General features: G+C 28.1%; 1 protein-coding gene across 3 annotated transcripts; it reads left to right on the forward strand.

Annotated features, from left to right (window-relative positions):
- The first annotated feature begins 1,140 nt into the window (after positions 1 to 1,140).
- Positions 1,141 to 24,749, forward strand: LManII (Lysosomal alpha-mannosidase II). 3 transcript variants are annotated; one of them, XM_015510433.2, is made up of 16 exons: positions 1,141 to 1,447; positions 5,002 to 5,104; positions 6,858 to 6,939; positions 7,060 to 7,245; positions 8,900 to 9,105; positions 15,230 to 15,366; positions 15,609 to 15,745; positions 19,451 to 19,670; positions 19,940 to 20,139; positions 20,736 to 21,159; positions 21,721 to 21,937; positions 22,033 to 22,150; positions 22,232 to 22,508; positions 22,608 to 22,847; positions 23,874 to 24,023; positions 24,366 to 24,749. In XM_015510433.2, exons 1-16 carry the CDS (start codon positions 1,349 to 1,351, stop codon positions 24,591 to 24,593), a joined length of 3,024 nt encoding a protein of 1,007 aa, XP_015365919.1. In that variant the 5' UTR covers positions 1,141 to 1,348; the 3' UTR covers positions 24,594 to 24,749. The 3 variants fall into 3 exon arrangements, with proteins under 3 accessions (XP_015365919.1, XP_015365921.1, XP_015365920.1); XM_015510435.2 differs by lacking the exon at positions 15,609 to 15,745 and adding an exon at positions 15,814 to 15,947; XM_015510434.2 differs by lacking the exon at positions 15,609 to 15,745 and adding an exon at positions 18,031 to 18,164.
- Positions 24,750 to 25,880: the final 1,131 nt, after the last annotated feature.

A 25,880-nucleotide genomic window follows, 5' to 3' on the forward strand; every position in this document is an offset into this window, starting at 1 on the left:
AGACATGAGAAAATCTTAAAGTGTAAACTTTAGCAAACATTTTTAAATTCAAAGTATTGTACACAAAAAATACAATTCAATGCATAAATACTTGTTAAGATCTATTTAAATATGTATGTATTTAGGTCCATTAAAAGAAACAGCGTCTTAAAACGTAAAATGTACTAAAAACAGTTATTTATTTACTTAATATTTTGGAACAATATACTTAAATTATGTATAAGGATTTCGAGACAAATAGAAATTTGAATAAAAGCAAAATAAAAGATTTTAGCTTTTTAAAAATAGGCATTCAAATGTTTTTGTGAAATATTGAATGTGAAAACTGTGAACAAAAAAATAGGTGTTAATTTATTGCCAATATTCAAAAACGTATTCCCGTTCAAACGTAGTATCTGCAGCTATAGAATATGTAGGTAAAAGTCACATTCGTATTTCACATTTAATGCACACGGAAAAACTAGACCGTATTCCCCCCCTGGTTTTGCCTAAATATTAAACAACGAATATTGTGAAAAAAATTAAACGTCATTTAAATAATTTGCTTCCGACTAGGTAGGTACCTAGTAATTATATACAACATTGTTATTCGGCGTACATATTATTAACAGTACAGACGAATAGTATAATACGCGGTGTTAATGATCATGGTGTTAAATATTATTAAAATAATGATTTAATTTCAAATATTATTAATATTTTTTCAAATCAATCATAACGCATACCTATAGATTCATAATATCACATTTACTCAAACATTCGTCGTTATACCCAAACGAAATAACAAATATTGATGATAATGATAAAAAATGACCTTGGTGCTGTATATTATAAGAACATCGAAGTATTATGCGCCAAACAATTTTAGGTAATAATATCATATGGATAGTCTCCAACAATACGCTTCATTAACTATTGCAATATTACAATCAAACCGACAAAAATCGTAATGGATAAACGTTGGCTCGTGTTCTATTTTTTCAATATTTTTGTTTTGAACACCTGATCGCTGTTCAAAGGTTATTGTGACCGAGATAACGTCATAATCGGCTTCCGCACACGCACACACGATATAATTTGTTCTCAGGAGGAGTAAAGAAAACTGGTAGGATGGTACACTATAATAACGGTCAAAACCACCGGTCTCCGTATCAGTCGGCAACTACTACAACAGCCGACTTCAGTTAATGCAACGGTTGTCGATTTCGCACTCGTCCTGCTCCCGTAGCACTTGGTAGCCGATGGCAATACTGAATTATTATTATTAATATTATTATTTTGATCATTTATTTTATTAAGTAGTGCATAAATAAGTCGTTTCGCGTATATTGTAATCATTTCGTGAGATATGCATTGCTCCGTCGACAAAGCGTTGCTGGTGCTGATCGCTTGCTCGAGTGCATATGCCATACCCCGGAGAAAAGTCGATGCAAAATGTGGATACGAGGTACGGTCGTTTTAATAAAATTTCATGCTAAACCGCAATCTAATATAAGCAGGTCAGTTGTCTCGGTCCGCACAATCAACCGACATATATATTATATATTATATGATATATTATAATACGACTAATCTAAGTGCGATTGCACTACTATAGGTATACTGCATGTTTACCTATAGGTAATCTGTTATACATTAGTTTAGAAATCGATATTCATTAATATGTACTTTTTTGTAGATCTCGAAAACAAAATTAAATATTAATTGTAACCTCGTCCCAAACTATTAAAATTATAACATTGAAATGTTTTTTATTTTTTAACATTACAGCCTGTCAACTGTTTGACAATTTAAACTTATGTTATACGACCAAAAATAAAACCCTTAAGTCCATTTACTTTGAGTAAATTATAAACAAAATGTTTGATGATCAATATTTGAGTTGAGCTGTATATTATACTGTATATGCTTTAATTGCATATAGCATGTTTTAAGGTCGTTTATTATCGATAATGATACAATGTGAATCAATTACCAGATTATATGAAGTATTAGTACTATTATTCAACATTTTAAACTAATAAAATAGCACAAATAAACGTAATCCTTAATTTTTGAAATTATGATCATTATAGATGACATTCATAAGTGTGGATTTATTAAGAGGACTTATATCCGCGCATGACGTGTTGTCTCCGTCTTTCAAGTTAGGTACAAGTGCAAAACATAACAAGTTTTACGCTCAGAAAATTACGTTTAGCTTGTTTAGTCTAAAAATTTGAGTGAAATGAAATAATAAAATAAGATAAGATTATTGTTTAGACAACCTCCAATGTTTTTTATTATATTTTAATTTTGAAGTAGAGCCCAGAATTATATTATATTGTACTAAAAATGTACGAAATATGCATGCATATATATGTACTGATTTTCATTCAAATATGCACTTAAAATATGCATAAATATGTACACAAAAATTTATTTTAATCAAATGTATTTAGTTAAAAAATGTACACAATTCATTAAAAATCAATTGGGAAGAAAAAATTTATTAAATGTCTAGTTGATATAATGTAATCGTATTTTGTATGATGTAATCAATTGTATGTTGCATTTTGAACATTCACTCATGTAAATAAAAACTTATGACCAAAAATCAATCAAAACAAATTTAGCATATTTTTTTAATACAATATTTCAAAGTTACCTAGAGAGTTACAGTTAACTACTAAAGACTTGGATACATTTTTAAGCAAAAATTCACGTTAATTTTTAGCAAAGTTTTTTCTAGCAGGTTTTAAATAGTACAAAGCGTTAAATATTAGTATTAATAACTTAATACTATATTTTTTCATAAATATGGTATTAGTACAATTATTTTCACGATAATTCAATTTTTAAGTGAGTTATGCGCGTATAATAAATTGTAAAATAAAATGCTCATAATTCACTTCAAAACTGAATTATCGTAAAAATAATTGCAACCAAATACAGATAATGTTCTTACCATCAAGTTTCATAATAGGTTTATATTAACTCTAATTTTTAAGCTAACGGAATGAAACGTGAACTGCTGAGCGTAAATTTTTCATGTTACGCGTTTGTAAGATAGAGACAACACGTCAACACGTGCGGGTGTGACGTCTTTTTAATAAGTTTTAAGCCAGATGAAGCCTTTTTTAACTGTTGATTTTCAACAAAAAATGTCTTCATTGTTTCAACTTAAATCTTCTTTAATTTAAGTTCATAAATATTGTGTTGGTATATAAATACTATATAATTGTTTGTTTATACATTGTGTGGGTTATGTTGTAGTAGCTTTCTAGAAATCTGGACCGTTTATTGATCTATTGATTTATTTTATTATTTCCGTACAGCAGTAAAATTGTACAACTTGACACATTGCTCAAAATTAAAATATATTTTAATAGACAGTATTATAAAATGGATACCATAAAATAGCACCCTTTACAATGATTGTGTTCTAGTGCCCAACGTAATAAAAATATAAACTATCGTTTTGTTGAGAACACTAAATGAGTCAAAATATCGCATTTGTTTTAGCAAGTAATATTATAAAATGTAGATTGTAAATGATTAGTTAAGTAATTGTATTACGGTTAAATTTCAAAGAATTTTTGTTGTCGAATGACGTTACCTTAAAAAATTAAAAATAAGCTATAGGTGCGCCTACTCATGGTTTTTGTTTGATAGTAATGATGACATACTATAGTCATAGGTGAAAAATGTTTTATACAATTTTATTTAAAATACAAATCAGTATTAAAATATCAGTATATCCGAAAGAATAAATACTGGTCAATTAATTTTATGTAGAATTACTATAATACTATAAAATATGTTATGTAACATAAAATTACTAATAACTATAGGTACCTACATATTGATCACTGTTAAAAACAATGAATGCATTTTATGATAAAAATTTTAAATTAAAAAAATAAAATTGTATCGATTTGTATTCTTCACACTTAATTAAAATTATTCATCGTAAATATATTTATTTATTTTATTGAACAACTCACTATTACCTATACAATAAGTATGTATGAAAATAGTTACACTTGCCAGTTTTTACTTGCTAAATAATAAAAACAAGTATAAATATAAAAAAAATGTCTAATAATGTATCCATTTCTCATTATATAATAAAGCGTGAATTTAAATAATACAAAAATGTTACACGTAGTATTAAATTAGTAATTTAATATTATCTTTGTTGTATAAAGTTTACCATACGTTTATGATGTTTTATCGATATTTTAGTTAGTAAAAAATTTTGCCGGTCGTAAACATTTATTGGTTGTTAAGTTATTTCTTTAGTTTTACAGAGGTTGTGTACAATATTCATTATTATACATATATAAGTATACAACATACAACTAAGGTACTTATGTTTAAAGACAAAAAATTATATATAACCAGTTACGAAAAAAAAGCCTCATGAATAAGTAAAATAATTTTAGAATTATTACACGACGAAACCGATAAACGCAGTGGCGCCGATCACCCAATTTATTATATATGACATATGTCATAGTAGATTTTTCAGATTGGGCGCCCACCACGAGATATACTGCCGTGTAGGTAATACATACAGAATATACGTTTAAACATAAAAATATACGGACAAACGTTACATTACTTATTTGTAGACGCTTTGATTTACATCTGATGGTTAAATGATGAAAATAGGGAGGATGATGGGGGCACCTTGATTTACGATGTCATAGTATATTTTAAACACTTCGGCGCCACTGGATAAACGTTAAACAAGGAATAATAAATAAAACGTAATATTATTATTTTGTAATAATAATTAATAATTACGACTCCGTAACTTTTTGGTATACTTCTGAGAAACTTCCAACTAGGGTAACACGGTATATCTGGGTAAACTTACCCACATTATTAAATAAACCAAGCACGTATACAAACAATAATGACGCTCGCTGCACACTTTATTTGTAGAACAACTTAACGGTGAACATATACCGGGACAAGAAATATTTTTATTATTTATATGGATTTTTTTTTCAGTCGTGTCATCCAGTCAAAGATGGATACCTCAATGTGCACTTTATACCTCATACACATGACGACGTTGGCTGGCTGAAGACCGTCGATCAATATTATTTCGGCAGTAACTATATTATGTTATAATAATAATAATAATAATATAACTATAATCATTAATCATTTAGTTTTAAAAAGTCAAAAATTAAACATTTTTCTATTCGAACGCACGCAATACATCAATACAACAATATGTTTAATAGTATCAAGTAATATGTAATCTACTATGTAGGTACATAATATTAAGACCTAAGTTATAAGTAAAAATAAAATAAAATAATATGTATTAGAGAGTACAACTAGGCTGATCCATGTTCTATTTAAATGTGTTTTTCTAAAACAATTTTTGCGATTCAGACCATTTTTAATCTTAGTTTTTAGGTATTTTAATTTTTCGATCTAATAACTACACTTATTTTTTATTTTATATTCTGTTGCGCAATTTTATAATTTTTAAGTAGATACCTTTGTAATAATTTTATACAGATTGTAAAATATCTTTTAATAATAATACAAAAAAAAAAAAATGGTGTTTAAAGTTTAGAGAAGTTAAGTCATAAGATAGTTCTGAAAATTGTGATGTACTTATTTACTGATCTAAAAGCTTATAAATAATAAACTATTAGTTTGGTATTTTGTTCACTAATAGTTTCTTCTGAATACTCTTTATTAGAATATAAAATTAAAAATAATGAGTTCTACAATAAAACAATTTAACGAATGACCTAAAATTCGCATAATATTGTTGAATATTAAAACACAAACTTTTAATATTAAGTAAGTTCCGATTGGAAAACTGTTATTTCCGTAAAATTTTAAAATGCAATTAATTTAGGATAGGCGCAACTAGATCTCTAAAATGTGGATTGCTAAATCTGTGAATGCATCACAGAGCCGTGGGGGGGCTAAGCCCCCCACACCCCCTTCACATAGACCAACATTAATCGATACTTTAAAACACATATTAAGACATTTTACAAAAATAAAAAAATGAACAACATTTATAATACTATTTTTTACTACAATATCAGTAACATATTGAAATGTTTTAATTTAATAATCTTGTTAAATAAATAAATAATTTATATACATTTTAAATCAGCATAATTTTTCTGGGTTTCATGCAATATTTATTCAAAATAGTTTCGGTGATTATCTGATTGAATAATTCTTTTCCAATATTCAACAAAGATAAATAATGGATTATATTATACGACCAAATAGTTATACACTTTTTCAGGAAATTTTCCATAATTTAAAAACATTAAATTCGTAGTATTTCACTAAAATAATAATAGTGAGATATAAAAAACAGGGGGTGCTAAAGACCTTTTTGCACCCCCCTAGTTGCACCACTGAGGACAGGTATATATATTTTTAATATTTGAAATTTTCTAGTAAAATATTAATTGATTCCATTCTATAGCAGTCTTGGCAACTATTTAGGGAAAATATAATATATAACTATAATATACATATAATATTATACACATTATACATAACACTTATATAATTTAGTAAATATATACTAATACATACTATTAATTAAATATTAAAACTCAAGATTAAAATTTTAAAGCCAATTTAAGTTGAAAAGTGGTTTAAAACTCTTTTTGATTAATTTATGATAAAACATTAATGTTTCTGTCCTAAACTATAATGAAACTAAATTTAAGTTTTACAGCGCATAATATACAATATATAATTGCGTGTATCATTGATGTATGTAAAAAAAAACCTCAAAAGAATTGCCGTTTGATGATTGTGTGATAGGTAGTTTTTATATTAATTGTTTTATTTATTTATATTTTTTCGCTTAGCAAAAAGTTCCATTCAATTAGCCAGCGTACAATTCATTTTAGACTCTGTGATCACCGAATTGGCAAAAGACCGGAACAAGAGGTAGATACACAATAGACAGCCATATTTCGCGACGAGCTGTTGATAAAAATCAATAGTACCGTCCCCTCCTCTCACCGAACATTCGTAATCAACGGGGTTTTTACGTTTCTCTCTTGACAGGTTCATCTACGTAGAAACGGCGTTCTTCTGGAAATGGTGGGTTGAGCAGTCCACGGAGACGCAGATCATCGTAAAAGACCTCGTGGCGTCCGGACAGCTAGAGTTCATCGGCGGCGCTTGGAGCATGAATGACGAGGCGGCTTCAAATTACATGTCTATTATCGACCAATTCACTTGGGGTCTAAGGTAAACAATAAACTTGTTCGATTCTTCGAACCACAACGGACGAAACCACATGGTCGGTTAGACATATATTATGTAAGCCCTAAGTCGTACCTATAGGGCAGGGGTGGGTAACCTGCGGCTCCGAAGCCAGACGCGGCTCTTTGAAAAATGCATCAATATAATATCGAGACTCGTAAATTATAAATTTCATTTTAAAAATATGGCAAAATACTACAACAACAGGTCTACAAAAAAGTTATTTGGTTTCTGGCCCGAACAACCTGTGTGGCTCTCTGGACATAATGGTTTAATAACTTTAAAAAACAAAAAAATGGCTCTTTCCTAAGAAAAGATTCCTGACCCCTACTGTAGGGCTATAGCAAATCATTCACTAATCAGCATCCACCAATAATAGCCAATCTGTTACGATTACCATATTTTGAATTGCATTAATCGTGCAATGACCATTTGTTTCGTATAAACCTAATGCGTAATGAGTAATGACAAACGAATTTTTGGTCGAAGTTTATTTCGCACGCATTTGCAAACAATATAATTGGGACCACATAATAGTTGAAACAAAAATTACGTGTGAAATATTTCTGAACCCATAAGAAACAGTCCGAGACCGGCGCACAATATTATACACGTCAATTAAAGTAGTTGTCTACAACATAATGTCGTAAACAGGTTTTTGCATTTACGGCGAGTGTTTAAAAAAAAAATTTTTTATAAACATTTTGTTTTGATAATTAAGAAATAACTATGATAATATTAAGAAGGATTGCGCACATTATTATAGGTAAACGATTTCGTCTGTACAAAATATAAACCATTTTGGTGCCTATATTTAAGTGCGAATAGGCCAATTTGTTTTGAGGAAACTCAGATTCACATAAAATTAATTAAAAATGAAACTGAGCGTATCTATATATACCCTATCCCTCTCCACCAGAAAAATGGTTATCACTACACAAATACAAATTATAATTTACAATTAAACTACTATCTCATATCTGTATATAATATCCATTAAGCAAATGGAGAAAAGCATACTGCTAAAAAACACACATCAATTTGTGATCAAATGTATTTGTCTGTTTAATGTTTAATATTCATATAACTTCAAACTATTCTCTCTCATCACAATTTCCGGGGAAAACTCAACTATTCTTCCGTGCTTATATCACCTATCTGAAATTCGGAAATACTGTGCCACAAAAATAAGTTTTAAATTATTTTTGTATTTTTAATACTATATTTTGTTGAGTTCGATTATTGAATTGTAAAAAAAAAAAAAAAAAAAAATGATATTTACTCAGCACTTACTTGATAGGGCTTGGCGTAGTTTTTTTTAAGGACATGTCTAATTAGAGTCCAATTTCTCCCGAGTATAAACCCTATTTGCGTCAATATAGAAAGTATACAGTGAAACCTCTTTTAACGGACACCTCTCAATAGCGGACACCTCCAAATAACGGACGGAATTTTGGTAACGGTGAAATGTGTACTCACTGTATTTCCCTCTTAATAGCGGACGACATTTAAGCGATCGAGAGTGTCCGGTATTTAGAGGTTTCACTGGTATACATATTTAATACATATCAAAATATAAAAACCTTCCTACATAATTTATACGCGATATAGCTTAGCAACCTAAATCACTGATTCGCAGAAAGTTAAACGATACGTTCGGCGAATGTGGAAGACCTCACATAGGGTGGCAAATCGATCCGTTCGGCCATTCGAGGCAAATGGCCACGTTGTTTTCACAATTCGGTTACGATGGTCTGTTTTTTGCTCGACTGGACTACGAGGAAAGAGAACAACGACTATCGAATAAGACGGCGGAGATGATTTGGCAATCCAGTCCCAATATCGGTAATAACATTATAAAATATTAATTATTATAAATAACTTATTACCTTTATAATTTCATTTGTTATGTTATCCCTATTTTAAACACAAATACTGGCGGTATTAAATCGCATCTGTTTTTTTTTTTTTTTGTAATAAGTAAACTTATACGTAGATACTCAAAGACTTGATGATGTTGGGTCATCAGAGTTTGGACCAATACAAATAATTATATTATAATATAACGATTTTTGTTGAAGAACAATAGTAATAATGAAAATAATATTTTATATACTCTCTATATTGTGCAATCATGATAAATGAGCAGAACCCGAGGCTATTGGTTTTGTAATAATTTTACGAAGTTTTTTTCTTGTAAATTTTTTAGCAGAATTTTGGCACACTACGGATTTACTTTGAGAAAAGTAATTTAGATTTTAGAGTAGTTTTAAAAACATATATTTTTTAAATACTGTAGCGAAAAAACAGAGAAGAATATTTGTTAATGCATTTATTTTGAACAAAGCATAAACTATTTTTGGGTAAATCTATATTATGTTAAGTGTCACTCAGAATTGTTTTTAAATGAGAGATTGTTTTAAAATTTAAAAAAATAAATACATACCTTAAATAATACTGCAGTTACGCGTCAGGTTATGTGAAGCAGACGAGTGTCAATATCCAGTTTCGTCTGTACCTGCTTATTGGTGTTTGAAGTATTGTATGATAGTATAATAGTATAATAACTAATAAGTCAATAATACTGATGGTTCAAAAGTATAGAATAATACATTTTAATATTAATGGTTTTTAATTTATTAAGTCCGATATTATTTCCAAATAGGTTTTGTCGATCGCTTCTTTTTAAATGTATTAGTTACGCACAGCAAATAATGATAACGTACTCAAGCTTAAACCAATAAGATGATTACGTTTCACTATTTATTTCAAATTTAGCTAATTATTTGGACATGGATTTGGATTTGCTTGTATACTTGATTATTGGTTTAGTTTGAAATTAATTTATCAAGACAGATGTTAATATGGCCGATGATAGGAAAAATGTACTTTAACGTACGTAATAATATATTGTACTAAAAGTAAATCGACGTTGTACATTGTACTAGGTATTGTAGGTGAAATTTGTTTGATATTTATACATTTATGCATAATTTTATTTTATATTTAAGAATTATTGTGTTTGAAATGTTTCAATACGTATAGAATCTTTAATCTTACTACGTTAATATTATTATATTCTCACGAGATCACGACATGCGTTCACATGCAATTTATTTTATTGAATTCGTTATCACTAGTTGTGTGTACAAAAGAAATCTTAATATTCGAGTTTTTTTTAAAAATCATCTCAAACCTTACATCTAATTTCGTTACAATTGTTTTATTACCATATCTATTTTTCAGGCCAGCATTTTTAATTAGCTTATTTACTCGTTCAGTAATATTTTAAATTTTAAATTAAATTTGTTATATTTTTTACTGTTTATCATCCCCTTAGCGTTTCATACCCACTTCATCAATTCAAATTAATTTAATTCGCTGGCAAAGTTTTTATACAGAACTTTATTTTTTCCGTAGCGTTTATCTTCAAATAATCGTGACCTCTATACTTATCGCTCCCCTCGCTATAAGTTCATAAATGTCTTATCTGGTTAATTATGATTTTTCATTAGTTTGAAATTTGTATCAAATATCCTGGGAATTATTACATTTTCTTGGTTGTTTAAATAAATCTATAAATGTGTTTCGTTTTTGATTTTAGAATATGGTGGTCTCAATTTATTATCACAAATAAAAATCGACATACCGATAGATCTAAATATTTATGTTATATAATGTTCAGTTCATACATTTACTATATTTCATGGATTTGTTTTTGTTATAAGGTATATAACTTGATAGTTACAATCCATATCTAGTAAAATATAAATTATATTCCAATATTATATGAAATATATAATTTTTTTTTTATCAACTAACCATGGAAATATAGACTATTGGATGGTTATTTTTAGTAGGTTTTTTTAAATGTAAGGGACGGTCGATTTGGAACACGTATATGTGTGGAAAGGATTTTACCACTGCCACTAAGAACCCGGGTGGTCACCCATTCTAGAATTATAGTGACGTCGGATGGTGCGTAGGTACAATTCATCATGTTGCGTGAATAATTGCAGTAACCCCGCCAATCGCCATGCCATAAGTCACGAATAATATAATTTATTTTTAAGATTATAATTCACATTTTCAGCAATGTAGCGTCCATATTATAGTTATTCTCAAAATATTTATCATAGTGTACTTATGTCTTAAGAGGACACTCGCGTGTGTTATCTCCATCATAAACAACATACTAAATTTTCATTCACTAGTTTCAATGATGTGCTACTTATGATATAAGTGTAAATGTATCTATTAAATAACTTTTAGAGAAGGACTTATCTGTACTGGTATGTTGGTTTTTACCAAAATTCACTTGAAAATTAAAATATCGTAACATATTGATTAGACACCTAAAAGATTGATGATTATGTCAATTCACTCTAGCTAATCTCAAAACTGACAGCACACTATTAGAACTAGTAAATTAAAATTTGCTGGGTTGTGTGTGTAAGACGAAGACGACACAAGTGGATGTAGTCTTGAGACATTAATACACTATGATAAATATTTAGAGAACCAACTATAATACTATAGATAATTACGTAACATGTCCATTGACTTGAAAATTTATTCGTTCAATTAACAAAAATAAATATTATTGGTAATCATCGAAATTTAATAATTACATATATCTATTGATTTGTCAATTTGTTTAGTGTTTTTACAATTATTGTAAAAACAATATTTATGAACCAAACAAATAACAAGTAATAGTTAAAAACAATTATTGTGTAATGTACTTACTACAATTACAGTATCTGTTTGATTGGATAATATTGTTACTGGTTCTATGACATTAAGATTTTTGACGGCTAAATCAATATATTATAAACAATCTTCATGATTGAATATTATATTTTATAACCTATATTGTGGTTATCATATAGTACCCTATAGTAGATAAGTATATTATTTATCACATAATAATATGAGTGTAAATATTAATATTAAATATTTTTTAACATTTTAAGAGAATATATTTTGGTTATAAAAAGTCCAATGTGAATTTATTTTGTGAAAACCTGATGAATGAATTTTTAAAGAGTACGATTTCGCTCCAGGCATATCTTTTGACTCAGATGAGACTTATATTATATTATTCATTTTAAATGTCGGTGCTGTGGTATTAAGTCCTATAAACTAAAATATCATGAACTCGATATTGTTTATCCGTGTTATTTGACTAACCTCAACGTTGTATATTTTCTGTAATAAAATTGAAATAACCCAAAAACTCATTCCATTCATATCATATATTTTTGATACTTCTGAGTTAACCCCTAGTTAGTAGCTTGATTTTTTATGACGTTCGCTTTAACGTGAGATAGAAAAATCGTGTAGTATAAATATATTTTGTTTTTTACCCTAATACTAGTTATTGTTCCAAACTACATATTCGTTTAAAATTGTTTTCATTATTATTTATTACCTTGAAATTATTAGTCAATTTATGTACTATAATATTTACAAGTATAAAAAAATCACAAAATAATAATATTTTATGCATACATTAATTGAAAACAGTAAAAAAAATTTAAAAAAAACCTAAGATAAAATAGGACTGCTACAAATAAACGTCGAAAAGACAAAGATTATGGAGCTATTAGACACGGATGCAGATTTAACGAACCCTGACCCGGATGACTGGACATATGAAAAAGTTAATGAGTTTAAATACTTTGGCGTGTGTATAAATACAAAGAATGACTGGTCACAAGAGATTGAATTAAGGATAATAAAAGCAGGAAAGACGTCTTTTACTTTATCCAAATTTTTTGAATCTAAAATGTTGTCAAAGAAAACAAAAGTCAGACTCTACACAGCGATAGTGAGAGCTATACTAACATGTAGATGCGAAGCATAATAGACGACTACAAGTGTAACAGAACGAAGGCTTATTACCTTTGAAAACAAGATATGACGCATGATATGTGGACCCAAATTAGACGCGAACTAGGTATGTGGAGGAGAAAGTTCAACAAAGAACTAATTGAAGAAACAGAAATGACACCAATTAAATACTACATAAGAGGCTAGAAAAATCCAGTGGTCGGAGAACGTTATGCGTGGAAGTGATAATAAGATAATCAAAACAGTAATGTCTTGAAAACCAACGGGTAAGAGACCACGAAGACATCCGAGGAAAAGATGGATGGATGTGGTCAAGGAAGATCTAAAAAGGATAGGATTAACGATTTTAGGAATATAATCCATGATTGTGAGAAGTGGCGTGAAGTGGTGATGGCGGCAAAAATTCTTGTAGAGTAGATAAAGCCAGAAGAAGAAGAAGAAGAAGAAATACATTTTCAAAAAAAACCTAAACATTTTTAATTTTTAAAAACTGTATTTAAATTTATAACAAAATAAAAAGTTTGGTAAACAAAATAAATACATTTTCAGATATAATTGATTGAGATACAAAAAATGAAATAATTAATGTATTTGTACTACACGATTTTTTTATATTATAAATATCACGTTTAAGATCATGGCACAAGAAGTAATAGGCTTAGACACCCGATGTACATATAATAATGGTCGATTTCAGTATGAGTATAATATATAATACTTGGATATAACAAAACTAAAAAACACAAAAAAAAAAACTTAAAATAAATAATGTTGATCATACATAGGTATCGACGAAAGTTGGGCTACCATTAATGAAGACTATTGCAATATGAAACCTATTTTATTGAACCATGCGGTAGATACATAATATTATAATGTATCATGCTTAGGTATCTCGCGTGTCTGAAGAAGGGATGGAAATATTTTACACGATGATCAAAATTGTGATAAGAGTTAATAATTAGTTGAAGAATTTTAAAGTGTACCGAAAGTTTGTGACAAGTGTTTTCAAATATTTAAGTGTTAGAGTACCTCCATGGCTCCATATCGCATGTGTTATCTCTGTCTAACAAAATATGTTCAACTTAACAAATTTCTGATCAGCTGTTCCTATTTTATGTTTTAGGCATTAATATTACAGTGAATTAACATACAATTAACTTAAAGAAAAGAACATAATTTATTTATCTGGAGCGTTCTACCGCTGGTTTTTTAAAATATCTTTTAATTTTGATCTGAGTTATGAGTTATGCATCTTGTATTTACTCGTTACAAGTATTTAAGTACATATACATAGATAAAATTATGTTCTTACTGTTAAGTTACTCATTAACTCTTATACGTATTTAAGTTAAAAGGGTAAAATTGGAACTACTGAATGTATTTTTTTTTTTTTTCATTAGCAAGACGGAGATATCACGTGTCGTCTTTAATGAAAAATGTGCCATTCAAAATAATTGTAAATATGGTCCACTGGTATAGTATTTTATAAAAATAAATCAAAATCCTCTATCCTTTATCACCTCCCTTCGAAGAAAGCATGTGTGTGGAAAGCTTTTAAGACCTTTTATCTTTGATTTATTTATGAGTTTGATTATAGACCCGGCTAAGTGTGCCCATTAAGACGTGATTTTGTAGTCCTATTCGTCTTATTTTTGAGCATAGTGTTCTTTGGAATCTTCATATTTCTGATGATTTAATACAACTTGAAAGAGTTTATCAAAAGTATTTGCACTTTGCAAACTTTGCAAGATATCCTCTTAAAATTTCTTGTATGTCACTTAATTATTTCCTGGTTGCTAATATGCATAAAATAGCGTCACACTTCTTTACTTCATCGTGTGCGACGGATTATGACAGTATATAATATTAATAGTATTGGCACCAGGGTTCTGTATTGGCACTATGGCTCCTTCTCTGGTTCTTGATACTAAAGAAAAAATGTATGTTATATTAGTAGAGTAAAATATTTAAAAAATCGCCTAAATTATTAAAATCGTTAATTACAATATATTTTTAATTTCATATATACTTATAATATAGTGGTTCAATGGTTATACCACTCATACCTGTATACTCCATATGTCTCATAAACGTTTCATCTTTGGTTTAGGTTCGTCAGCTGATCTCTACACACAAGTTCTCTACAACCACTACAGTGCACCTGACGGTTTTTGTTTCGACATCGTGTGCGGCGTGAACCCGATTGTGGACGACATAAAAAGTCCCGAGTACAACGTTGAGGCCAAGGTAAGGTATTGAAAAAAATAAAACATTTTTGTCCGTCCTTCCCCGTCCAACGATCCGTACGCATTTTTTTCGGCCACTCTCCGTTGTCGGTATGTAGGTACTTGGTACACCTACAACAAACACACACACACAGATATATAATATTATTTTATACTATATAAACATATAAATATAATATATACATATATTATATTATATTTTTGTAAACTCGGAAATAAAAAAAAAAAATCACAATAAATTAGGCGAGTTATTTGATGAATTACTTGCGGTACCAAGAGAAAGCATATCAGAACCACGGCAACGTGATTTTGACAATGGGCGGAGACTTTACGTACCAAGACGCCAATTACTATTTCAAATCCTTAGACAAATTAATCAAGTAAATCACCAACGTTATATATTCGATTATTAAACACATGTACGTACGATGTATATACACACATACAGGCGAACCGATTGATTGAGTACGTTGAAAAACAAGGTTCTCAATATCGTTCTAACAATGTGATATTAACAATGGGTGAAGACTTCCAGTACACTTCTGCTGCTATTAACTTCCATAGTATGGACAGACTTATTAAGTTAGTACACACAGCATGGAGCATGATGACTTTTGTATCATATTTTTTCGCTTCACGCGTCACTTGCATGCATTAAACTTGTGTAAATCACGCAAACGACCCATTGTGGAGATGGTTATTATTATGATGTATTATTTCATTCGTCGTTATACACATCCGATGACATTTTGTTGTATCGTTCAACACAGCGTAACAACAATAATAATTGATCATTTATTTCTTTCTAAAATTGTAAACCTATACGATAACAATATAACATTAACACTGTCCAGACAGAGGTTTTTTATGGTCGTCAGCTAAACATGTGTGTACTTATTACTAAAAAAATTATAATGAATATAGATCTTGAAGTTTAAATTTTAAAATAATTTTTGTGATAACAAATTTCAAAGGGTTCAACACGACTATTTTAATGTACTCGTAATATGCATTTAATTATAATACAATTTTAGCCCAAGGAGTATTTTGTAATTATAATATTTATAGATAGCAAATTGCTTGTCAGGGAACAATCATAAATATTATTAAGCAAAATGTAACTATTTTATTGATTTGAATAGTAAATATTTGAAAGGTAAATATATAAGTTGTGTAAGGCCAGAAATATTAAAATAATATAGTCGTAAAAATCACGTAACTAAAATACTTTATAATAGAAATATAATGATATAAATTAAAAATTCATATACATACTGAACATCATATCAAATAAACCACATTTATATATTGGAATTTCATATAAAAATAAATTAAATCATAGAAGAATAAGTTATAATACACGGCTTCAAAATTATTTTAATAAAGGAAAGACGAAATATTAAAAAAAAAGTTTTATTTTAAAACAAGTTTTCTTATAAACAAATTTGATTGTTTTTAACATTAAATTAGAAATTCTCCAAATTATTATTACATTTTGTATACAGAATGATTTTTTTTTTTTTAAATCTAAAATTCTAAGTATAAAACATGTTCTAAAATAAAGTAAATCATTAAACAAAAGTTAGTTATACTCAATAAAATATAAATGTTTTGAATTTTCAAAGATATTTATTGACTTTGGTTTTTTGTGTTATATCATATTTAAATATGTATTAATATACTGAGAAACAAGATTTATTACATCTACGACTCAGAATAAAAATTTAAATTTTTGCAAGAATAAATAAAAACATTACGCTGTTTGTAATGACGACGCATTAAAATATAATACATATATACAAATTCAATACATAAATAATCTGATACAATAATGAAACACATACCACAAAGTGCAAACTTTTGAAAATCTTCATGATTCTCTTTATTATTTATAAAGTTCAGTAAGAAACTTAGAAGTAATTTTTCTTCCTAAGGCCGTAAATTAGTTGTTATTTTTTTAGATATAAGGAAACAGGAACAAAACATTTTAAAACGATACTAAATAAAAAATGAGTGATTCAAAATTTTTGCTTTACAATATTATACATCCTACATCAATTTACCATCATAAAATCTCTATCTCTACCATAATGATTTTGTAAGTTGTACAAATATTTTTTTTAAACAATTAAGTGAATAAACTGTATTTTTCTATTAGCAAATTCAAAATGTTTAGAGTGCAGTATAGATTACCAACTACTGGGTTGGGACTTAGTCGAAAAGTTGCTGATTTTTATTTTAACTTGTTAATTTTTACCATTGTTTGTTTTTTTCTAGCAAAATATTAAGAATGCTTACTATGTTTTATAAACTATCCTACAACCTTTTCAAGAATAAATTATAATTGATTACAAAAACAACAAATATATTTTGAAAACCATCTGTAAATAACTCAATGAACGAAAGTAATATTGTCATGTTACTATTTATTCGTTTATTAAAAAATGTAATTAACCTGTATGGTTATTGTTACACCAAAATGTCCTATGCAATTAACCTTATTGAATGTGGACCAAATAATTTGGCGGAATAATAAATTTGATCGACTATTAAGATGATCGCTTCTTGTATAAGAAAATATAAATAATATTATACATTTTAAAATCGTACATGTTTTTTTTTTTTATCGGAAATCATAATAAATTATAATGGTCAATGTTTTCAGGCTCAAAAACTCATTGCATTTGCAACCAAACAGTCTTTGCACTATCGAACTAATAATATTATATTAACAATGGGTGATGATTTCCATTACATAGATGCAACTATTAACTTTCATAGCATGGATAAACTAATTAAGTTAGTATAATATGGTATATAATTTGCGTTTATTTTTTTTTTTAAGTTGATAGCCTATTCTAATCTTATTTATATGAGATTTATTGTTATGTTACAATTTATATATTAATAACTATTGATTACTTTAATTGGGTGTTACATAACATAGGTAAGTAATTAATAAATCAATAAAAACGTAGCAATACAACTATATACTATCAACTTACCATTATAATATGTATCTGTATAGTAGTTTTTATAAACATAATTTTCTACTGATCTTTATCCGATGGAGCATTTCAAACAGAATAAGTTTATTTAAAAAAAATACATAATTTACATTCTGAAATTAATTCATATAGTATTCTCAAAAGGCTTTTATCAAATATAATAATATTGTGCATCTGAAAGTCATGTTGTATTTGTTTATATAATAATGGTTTCAATGCAAAGCATTTCTTTGAATTAAATATTAATTAACCATCCAAACAAAAAGAATGACAGATTGGCTATTACATCTAATAATTATTATTTATTACTGAAGTACTTTTTGGTTTTAATTTAAATTTAGAAAATGCCATCAATGGGTGGCTGCTTTAATCAAATTATTTTCCTGTGAATTTACTCTTAGCATATATTCTTATTGTATTAATGATACAGATTGAATATTACTTGTAAAAATAAAAATACAATTTTAATTTACCTACGGTTTGAAAATAAAACGTTTTAAGATTTCAACATTTTGCAATAAATACTGAATAACATATTATTATAAGGTATTTATATTTGTTAAGTTAATAATTGTGTCTCGCCGTAAATTTCTCCGTTAAAAATGTTTTCGAACTCGCTTTATTAAAATTTTATTTTGTGAGTTATCTAATGAAAAGAATGGAAATTAATAATTGCAATTTAAATTTTGATCTATATAAATTGGTCCTACAAATTGGCATCTTATATTCGGTTTATGAAAAAATTACCTATACCTACTGATATTTTTCAAAAATCAAATTTTAAAATATTGATTGTCAGAAAAAATTTGTTTCTGGTGCAATAGTACACTACCGATATTGATACGGGTAAAAACGATATATATATCATAAATATAAATATTTAAAATTTATATTATATTTTATGTTTATCATACTATACCATTAACGATGCAATTCATTGAAAACTATTTCGCACGGTGGTTTGATTTGGTTAAATAACATTTTTAATACTATTAACAACTATGGTACATGGATAATTCATTTACTTTTATTAAACAAATTCATGAATATCAAACTCCAACTTTATACCGTTTGTAGACATATAAACTCAAAACAAGCGTCCGGAAGTAAAATTAACGCTATTTACTCTACGCCATCATGTTATCTGAAAGCTGTTAACGATCAAAAAATTACGTTCCCGACCAAGCAAGACGACTTTTTCCCATACAAAAGCGATAAACATTCGTATTGGACTGGATATTTTACTTCGAGGCCCACACAAAAGTATTACGAACGAAGGGGAAACAATTATTTACAGGTACGTAAACCAATCATTGAAATTCATGTGTGTATACCTATAATACTTGACAATTAAGTTGCATATATTTTATATGTTCTATCATTATTATTATTCTAATCGGGACTTGATAAACCAAAATATTCGACTTACTAATCATCACTGCGATATTGTTGTGTTCTAATATTATAACAATAATTGTCAACAATATTCTATTATAATAAATTAATATTGTATTCTAATAGAAATAGTAACTTACACCATCGTAATTATTAATGCCTACTTTTCAGACGTGCAAACAATTATCCGTCCAGAGTCTAACGGGTGACAAGTACGAGCCAAAAATCACACCCCTCCGCGAAACGATGGGGGTGATGCAACATCACGATGCCATTACTGGTACGGAGAAACAACACGTGGCCAACGATTACGCGCGGATGTTGAACGAAGCGATCGAGGAGTGCGAAGAAGCGTCGTGCACAATATTATCGTAATGCGTGATATTCTCAAATAATAACAATAACAATAGTGTTTAGTGTATTGGCGGTGAGAGAGGAGCACGTAGACGCAACATATATCAATATTTTCAAACGATAGATACCAACGTAGAAAATTTAAAGTGATTATCAAAAGAAAAATTCTGAGAACTAATACCTGAACTACTAACTGTTAATTTGTATACAATTTAAAAATATCTATCATAAATCATAATACCTTTATATTCTTACATGATATAATAATATAGTGCGGACGTTTCAAAGTTCATTTGTTAACATGAGACAATCATTGAAAAATTGGTTTCTTATTTATCATAGAGTAATTGAATAATTATTTTCTAAAACAAAATCTCTTAAAGAACAAAGTATAATTTTAGTTAATTTTCTTGATTAAGAAAATAAATATTTTGAGGAAAGTGATACAATTTTTTCTCGACTTAATTACACCCCGTTATTGTTTGCCTAAGTATATGGAAAAAGGCTTATTTCCTAGAAATTGGCACTGATCATCACTAATATAATATAATAAATAAGAATACTCGTCGAATAAAGAACAAAAATTAATAAGCAGCAATGCTTTCGTTTTCAGAGGGTTGGCCGTCGGCATGGAAACTCCTGTAGAGTTCAAGAGCTGTCATCTGTTAAACATCAGCCAGTGCGAAGTGTCCGAAAACAGCGAACAATTCGTGCTCACCCTTTATAACCCGTTGAGTCGACCGGTCACGGAATTCGTCCGGTTGCCCATACCCGGCGAGACGGCCTACAGCGTAGTCGACCCTTTGGGGAAAAAGCTCATGGTGCAGTTCGTGCCTTTGCCAAGTGCAGTCTTACGTATACCGGATCGCCAGTCCTTGGCCACCGCCGAACTTGTGTTCCGAGCCAACGATTTACCACCGCTGGGGTACAAATCGTATTTAATTACGAAAGACTCGAGAAGCAGTTATCTCAACAGCTTACGAGCCAAGAAGTCGGAACAATCGAAAATTGAAAATCCCGTGGACATCGGCGATAGAGTAAGCATCACGATTGTTATACTAATATTATCTAAACAACAGAATATAATATTATTATTTTTGCCTATTATGAGGTTGTATCTTTTATAATACAATACCTTGATTTTAAACGAACCTGGTATTATTGTTAAAAATGTATATAATGTCATGTTCCATTTTCAATCATTTTTTTAGAACATTTTCGTAAAAAACGAATTTTGTGTTTATCAACATATTTATTTTATTTATTATTACCATTAGTAATATATACATCTAATCGAATAAATAACCAAATTTTGTTTCTCATGAAAAGTTATGTTTGGTTACATACCATTTTTAGTCTCTTTGAACAAATATTTAATTTTTAAACTGCAATTGGTAAACATTTTTACGCGGTTAAGTGATTTTAACTTTTAATTATTTTGAATACTTTGAATTAACTGTATACTGGCTTTTTCAAACAATAATTCGAGTTTATATGAAAAATAAATAATTTACCACACAATTATTTCACTTAAATATGTATGACTGGACCATTTTAAGACGATACATCCATTCAATTAATACATCTGTTGTTTTTAGCTCTTCGGTCTGACAATCGATGATAGCGACCCGAAACGTTTCGTAATGCACATCAATAACGAAGAAATACCGTTAATCCAGGAATTTTTATATTACAAAAGTATGACTGGAAATAACTATAAAGATTATAATAGATCGTCGGGAGCTTATATATTTCGTCCCGACGGTGCACCTATTCCTATTTGTGATAATCAGAAAAAGCCACGATTCGTTTTAGGTCAGAGTTTTTTCTTAAATTAAATAGATTTGTACTAGTGTCAGAAATTTATTTGTTTTTCACTGTAACATAGTATTATTTATATTGATCTTCAGGGCCCATAGTGCAAGAAATTCATAGAGAATGCAACGAATGGGTGAGTGAAGTGATAAGATTATACAACGGAAATGATAATATCGAATTCGAATGGCTTGTGGGACCTATACCAATCGAGTAAATAAATTAAATATTTTTTATTGGTAAATCCCAATCAGATCTAATCTAATGTTGCTGATTATGTTTGTTTTGTCTCAGCGATAAAATTGGGAAGGAAGTCATATCACGTTTTCGAATTCCGTTTTATAATAACAATCAAACATTCTATACGGATTCAAATGGCCGTGAAATGATGAAACGTATATTGAACTATAGACCTTCGTTCACGTTAAAAGAAAACGTAGAAAATGTATCAGGAAACTATTATCCAATTACTTCTCGCATATCATTGACGAACCAAAAAACACGATTTTCCATTCTCAACGACAGGTCTCAAGGAGGATCTAGTCTTCAGGATGGTGAAATCGAGCTCATGGTACCTAATTATACATATATATATATAATATTATATTGTATCAGAATCGTGTGATGTACCATTACAATGATTTTAATTTTTAATTATATACTTTCTTAGGTACATAGAAGGATACTCCACGACGATGCCTTTGGCGTTAGCGAAGCGTTGAATGAGACCGCCTTTGGCGTGGGCTTGGTAGCCAGAGGACATCACTATTTAACTTATGGTCCAGTTGATAAACTATTTGAAGTAGAAAGACTATTGGCACAAAAGAAACTTATCAGGCCACAATATTTTTTCACAAAGAAACATAGTGTTGTATCTTACAAAGAACTAAAGAAATCCACTGAATTACAGGTAAGACGAAATAAATATTTATCTGAATAAAAAATGTTGATAATTCAAAAACTACAAATACATGCAACATTCCATATACTATATACATATTTATAATACATAAAATATACAATATGTATCATAAATATTTATACCAATGTAAATATGTAATAATAATTAGTTACAATTTGAGATTGTAAATCCACGCGATATGTATCAACATAATATATCATAGTATGTAGATATAAAAAAAAATGTTGATTTACGTATTTTTTATAAGCTACTCAAAAACAAAGCAGTTTATGATAAAATATAAACCAAATTAACAAGGTATATAAGAAAGTATACGGCAATGCTTTTACATGTTAATTGCATTATCAAAATTCAAAAAACTTATTCTGTAATATTTAATTTAAAAACTATAATATAAAAAACTTAAAATCATAATTTTAAGAAGAAAACACTCTGTTTTGCTTTGCGACGTGCTTCTTTTGAAATATAATTTATATTTCTGTAAAAATAGTATGGACGAATATTGATATGGTTTGTTTAAAACAATGTAATGAAAAAAATGTAAGAGTTGCTGCCTGTTGGCTTAGTGGTAAAAAAAAAAAAAAAAAAAAAAATTAAAAAGCAAAATTAGGAAATAATCATTTAAAACGTGTATTTAACTATTCTGATTTGTTTTACATATTTAAACTAAAAAAACACTTTAATTTAATAAACTTTATTAAAAAGTTACGTAGTTAAACTGAAAAGCTTATGAATTATTAATAGTGTCTATAGCTAAATTAAAAATGTAAATTTTACTAATGAAGCATATCTACAGTATGTTATGAAAGTATAAAACTTACATAAAATTAAATGTTATCATAAATAAATTGAATTGAACATGAGTATAAAAATAAGAACATTTTTTTATTTATAAAAATATTTATAATAAGTTAGAACAAACTAGGTCCGCAATTAATTTGCTTACATTTTATTTTCAATTGATGTATATATATATATGTATATAACATCTTAATCGACCGTACAATTTTTTAGTATTCGGGCCTGAAAAAACCTTTACCAAACAACGTACAGCTTTTAACTTTGGAACCATGGAAAGACGGATCAGTGTTATTAAGATTTGAGCACATATTCGAGTACAATGAAAATAAAAATTTGTCCACGCCAATTGTGATTGACGTAGAGGTTTGTTTGTTTTTTATTAGCACAGTTTTAGTTTTGAATTTAATGTGACTAGAATCATTTTATGCACTTTTTAAGTACCTATTTATTTTGTTTAGTTTAACTTAAAATATCTAATAGTTGTATAGTTTTTAATTTAAATTGAACAAGTAGTAGAACTTGTCTTAATATTTTATAATGTTTAAGTAATTGAGGCAGTTATTAAGGTTTTGGCCATATTTACAACCGTTGTATTATAGCCTAATTAGACTCGATAATTTATCAAAACGATTATAACTTTATAATTAATTATAATATTATTTATTAAAAAAAATATATTTTATAAAAAACTATTGATTGTTTTAGGACTTGTTTACGAAGTTCCGTGTAGTTTCACTAAAAGAGACAATATTGGGTGGAAATCAATGGCTCGAGGATAACACTAAACTTACGTGGATGCCAGAAGATAGCAATTCTTTAGGCACCAAACCGTCGAAAAAGCCTGACCAAAAATCGATCGATCCCAGGCACATCATGTTAACTCCGATGCAGATAAGGACGTTTGTAGCTGAAATTATTCCAAATTCTTCGTGATTTGTTACCAAAAGATTATAGTGTAGTGCATTTTAGAATAGAACATAATAATATTATATTTATAATTTATACATTTACATAGATAGGTTATTGTTAATGTTGATACATTACAGATATACGATTTAGACTGAAATTAAACTGTTTTTCTGCATTGAATTTATGTTTATTACTCTATTGAATTTGAATACCGATATTTTTATCTTTATAAAAGTTCTTTACAAAAGTTTTCAAAACAAGTTGAATGAATTATGAATTTTCAAAATCATATTAAAAATAATAATAAAAAAAAAACAAGCAATAAACCGATAAATTCATTACTTAAAAGTTGAACATAATATACAGACTATAGTCAGCTGCTAGTACCATAAAATAAATATATTTTCCACATTATTGCAAGTAAATTTAATAATAATTTTTTTTTGTCTAAATTTATGAAATAAGGAACTAGAATTTCATTTATAAGTTCCATGAAAAATTTCAAAGTTTTTTTAAATATTTTATTTTATTAAAATTGTTTTATACTCAGATTAATCTTTTACTTTCAAAAGAAATGATACAAACAATTTAATAATACATTTTAGTCAATCTCAATTTGTTAGAACTCAAAACTATAATTCGCAGAAGTAAAAAGTATAGTTATAAATCATTCACTTATATAATATCAACTCATATTTTTATGAATTATTTAATTTAAAATTATTAGTTAATATACGGATTTTCAGTTTGCAGGAATAAATTATATTAAAATACTTACAATAATTATCCTAATAGATTTCAGCCTTTCAGGTAAACATTTAAGTGTTTAATTATTTTCTAGTAATAACTAGTACACTAGTATAATGCAATTATTATATTATTATAGCACTAAGCGTTTAAAAAAAATATTGAGTAAACAGACGTGTAAATATAATTTATAACGTGCTGTGCATTTATTATACTGAATTGAAATCGATAACATGTATACAAGTTTTTAAATTAATAAAACTCCATGTTTGAAGAGCGTAGATAAGTAAAAAAACAAAATGTTTGTCTTTAAAATTTGAACGAAATTTGTAGTCTCCAATAACTCGTATACAGTGATTATCTATACTTCATACATTTTTAAAATACATAGGCACCATGTAAGAGTATTATAGGTAAATAATCATTTCAGGTATTTCTAAGAACATTAAATCGTTACTTACTCTATGAATACGTACAGTTATATTAATTTTGTCATAGTCATAATAATATAAATGTATGATTTGATAAACATAATATGTGAAAAATTACTATATAGGTCATAGG

Source organism: Diuraphis noxia, unplaced genomic scaffold (genome assembly GCF_037042655.1).
Source record: "Diuraphis noxia isolate RWA-SAM2 unplaced genomic scaffold, SU_Dnox_SAM2 contig0005, whole genome shotgun sequence".
NCBI classification, from domain to species: Eukaryota; Metazoa; Arthropoda; class Insecta; order Hemiptera; family Aphididae; genus Diuraphis; species Diuraphis noxia.